Raw genomic sequence first — 3,138 nt, 5'->3', positions numbered from 1 at the left:
ATTAAAAAAAGCATTAATTAAATTTTTAATACCTCAAAATTTTCAGATTCTAATTTTTAACCGTTTAATTTTTTTTGATAATTTTTAGTCATTTATTAATTTTCTGTTGGTATTTTTTGTCCCTCTAAATCTTTTTATTCATTTTTAGTCTATTATTTATTTTTATTACTCAAAATTACTTAATGTTTTGTCTATTTTCCGTCCCTCATTTATTTTACGTTTAGAAATAATTTTAAACAATAAAAATAAATAAAGAATTAAAAATGAGCAAATTTTTTTAGAGAGATCGATTAAAAGTAATGACAAAAAATTAATAAAAACTTAATCATTAAAAAAACTACAAGCTGGAAAAAAAAAATCCTTCTCTTTATCCTTATAATAATCCACCGTTTCAGATATTTGTTGATCATAGATCCTAAATATCTAGGTGTGTGCTACACATGAATGATTTATTAATGTTGCTACTTTCTATACTTTCACCTGTATATTTCACAAACAACCCCTTCTGTCAATCTAATTCATAATTCATAAAAGAATAAAACTTAAATACAACTCTTGTTTTCAGTATTATTATTCAATTAAAATTAAAGTTTCACTTCAATAACTTGTGTTAACTTTAACTTTAATTAAAACACAATACTAAGAAGAACCGTATCTAAGTCTTATTTTCCTATTCCCAATGTTTTCACATGTTGTCATTCATGAGTTGCTGCTCTAAGAACAACATGCTTTCAACGTTCCAAAAACTGTCAGAGGAGTCCCCACTTTGCATGTTCCACGGGGTGTTTGGATCCATGGATTGAAAATCTAGCCCTTGAGGGAACAACCCAGATGGGCTTGTGATGCAACTATCCGAGTAACTAATTTGAGAGGGTTGATAATAATCCGCAGAATTAGTATTGTTATTGTTACCACTAACAGTGACAGTGTAATATTCAGTCAAATCAGAAATTGCTGAGACTTGAGTCCCAAACGAGTCTGATGATGACGCACCGGTGCTACTATTCTCAGGGGTGTAACTTTGCGTGACATGTGAACCCACTAAGTCATTGTTCATAACTGAAGGATCGGTTAACCCCATTTTGCCCTTGTGATCGTGAACCTCGAATTTGTTGTTATTAAGGTTGCTTCCGTAGGTGTATGCATTGTTGGTCGCGGTGGTAGCGGTAACGGTTGTGGTGGCGGAGGCGGCAGCGGTGGCTTGAATGCGTTCCACGAGCCTTGGCATCCAAATGTAACGCATGGTGTCCTTGAATTGCTTGCTATTCACGTCGCATTTGAGTTGCTTGGCATGCTTTTGGACACGGGTTCTCCAATAGTTCTTTATCTCATTGTCGGTTCTACCAGGCAAATATTGAGCAATTTTCGACCATCTGATCCAATCCATGAACGAATTCTAATTTAGTTAAAATATAATCCAAAATTAACAAAAGTCATACTAGGTATGGTTCTTAATATTACCACAATTTCTAATTAATAGACGGTATGATAAAAAGAAAAACACTTTGTGTATAAATATATTGTTTAATTTCTATTTTGGTAGCAATCTTTTTATCCCATATGAAGGGGTTAAATAAAAATTAAATATTTACTATATCAAAATTATAAAATGATTTATTATAATGAGATTCTTGATTTGAAAATTTAATAATTTATGCAATTGATGCATATATATAATAAGAAAATAATAAGAAGAATAAAGGAATGGGTATTTTAGAATGCATGCATATTTGGGTGAAGTAATTACCGGTTTCCCCAGCGAGAATGGAGCTCCAGAATCAAAAGTTGTTCTTCAAGCGTGATGTTTCCACGTCGAACATCAGGACGCAGATAATTCAGCCACCTCAATCTGCAACTCTTCCCCGTTCGTTTCAGCCCTATATAATTAACATAAGAAAGGTTATTAGTTATTTACCCAGATTGGTAAAGCACTGGGTATATCATAACACTGAAAACGAGGGAAAACGAAAGAGCATTTTTCCCACTCCTTTATATGGCACTTTCTTTTTCTGAAACATTAATGATTTGAGAGAGAGGAGGTATCAATTCATTTCCTGGCCTTTTCCCTTTTTTCACAAGTGGGTGCGGCCAAGCAATTGTCACCAACCAATATTCATGAATTTTATGCCATATGATATATCTTAAAATTTATCCATACAACACAAGTATGAACCTAGACTTATAAGTCACTAGAGTCAACAAAAAATTGGCTTTCCAAAAATTCATTGGATGCAATTAAAAGTGGGGGCTTCATACCACAATCACATAAGATAGAAAGCAGAAATTTGGAAAATAAAGTAGTAGTACTGTTTTTGTGGTGAATAAAATATTCTATAATAATAAAAACTTAGGAAAAGTAATAGTAACAAGTTACCAGCAGAGAGGGCGAGGGTATTCCAGCGACCTTCGCCATGAGTGGCAACGTAATTGATAAGAGTGAGGTCTTCATCGACGGTCCAAGGGCCTCTTCGAAGGTCCATCTCGTCCTCACTACTTAAAAGGGTGTTGCTACTTCTTGCTCCTTTTCCATCCATTGATTCTCTCAGAACAAAAGGGAGAACGTTTGTTTGTTGGATTGAAGAGGTTTTCAAATTGGTCTTGGTTGGAGAGGTATGAAAGAGAGAGAAAGAAAAGAGTGTTGGATTGTTACAAGGGAGATAAAGAAGGGAGGGGCTTCTTATAAATATGCAAGGACGGGGTTTTGAAAATGTGCAAGTAAAAGAAAGCGATAGTTGGGACTTGGGAAGAGAGAGACAAGTAAAGAAGAATTAAGGACTTCAAATTAATTAACTAACCCTTCTTAGTTCCTACCCCTTAAATGTGTATTATTTGGAAGCATAATTAAATTGTAGTAATATGACAGTTTGACTTTCTCGCCCCCCTTTGTTGTGTGCGCGTGCGTCCCAATGCCAATGCCAAGAGCCCAAGAGAGTTTCAATTTTAACTTAATCGCCTGTTGTCGCTGACATTTTTCTTGTGTACAGATTGTTAACACAAGTTTAAGGGATTCTAGGTTAGGCTATCAAAATTTAAGATATATATTTTGCTTATATTAATTTATTTTTTATTTTTAAGCACTTTAAAGATAGATTGTTTATATAAATTACTCAGATCAAAATTTAAAAAACTCATAATGTC

General features: G+C 33.7%; 1 protein-coding gene across 1 annotated transcript; it reads right to left on the bottom strand.

Moving 5' to 3' along the window:
* Positions 1 to 345: 345 nt before the first annotated feature.
* LOC114419932 (transcription factor MYB108-like) lies at positions 346 to 2,748 on the bottom strand. The gene is made up of 3 exons (XM_028385753.1): positions 2,375 to 2,748; positions 1,748 to 1,877; positions 346 to 1,373 (listed from the first exon to the last, which is right to left on the bottom strand). Exons 1-3 carry the CDS (start codon positions 2,532 to 2,534, stop codon positions 686 to 688), a joined length of 978 nt encoding a protein of 325 aa, XP_028241554.1. The 5' UTR covers positions 2,535 to 2,748; the 3' UTR covers positions 346 to 685.
* Positions 2,749 to 3,138: the final 390 nt, after the last annotated feature.

Source organism: Glycine soja, chromosome 7, assembly GCF_004193775.1.
Source record: "Glycine soja cultivar W05 chromosome 7, ASM419377v2, whole genome shotgun sequence".
In the NCBI taxonomy this organism is placed as follows: Eukaryota; Viridiplantae; Streptophyta; class Magnoliopsida; order Fabales; family Fabaceae; genus Glycine; species Glycine soja.
This window is presented reverse-complemented; position numbering and strand designations above follow the sequence as displayed.

Coding starts and splice junctions, on each gene's coding strand:
- LOC114419932 (XM_028385753.1), bottom strand. CDS start 2,534: ATGGATGGAAAAGGAGCAAGAAGTAGCAACACCCTTTTAAGTAGTGAG. Junction 1,878..2,374: donor TACCCTCGCCCTCTCTGCTG/GTAACTTGTTAC, acceptor TTAATTATATAG/GGCTGAAACGAACGGGGAAG. Junction 1,374..1,747: donor CATTCTCGCTGGGGAAACCG/GTAATTACTTCA, acceptor GGATTGGATCAG/ATGGTCGAAAATTGCTCAAT.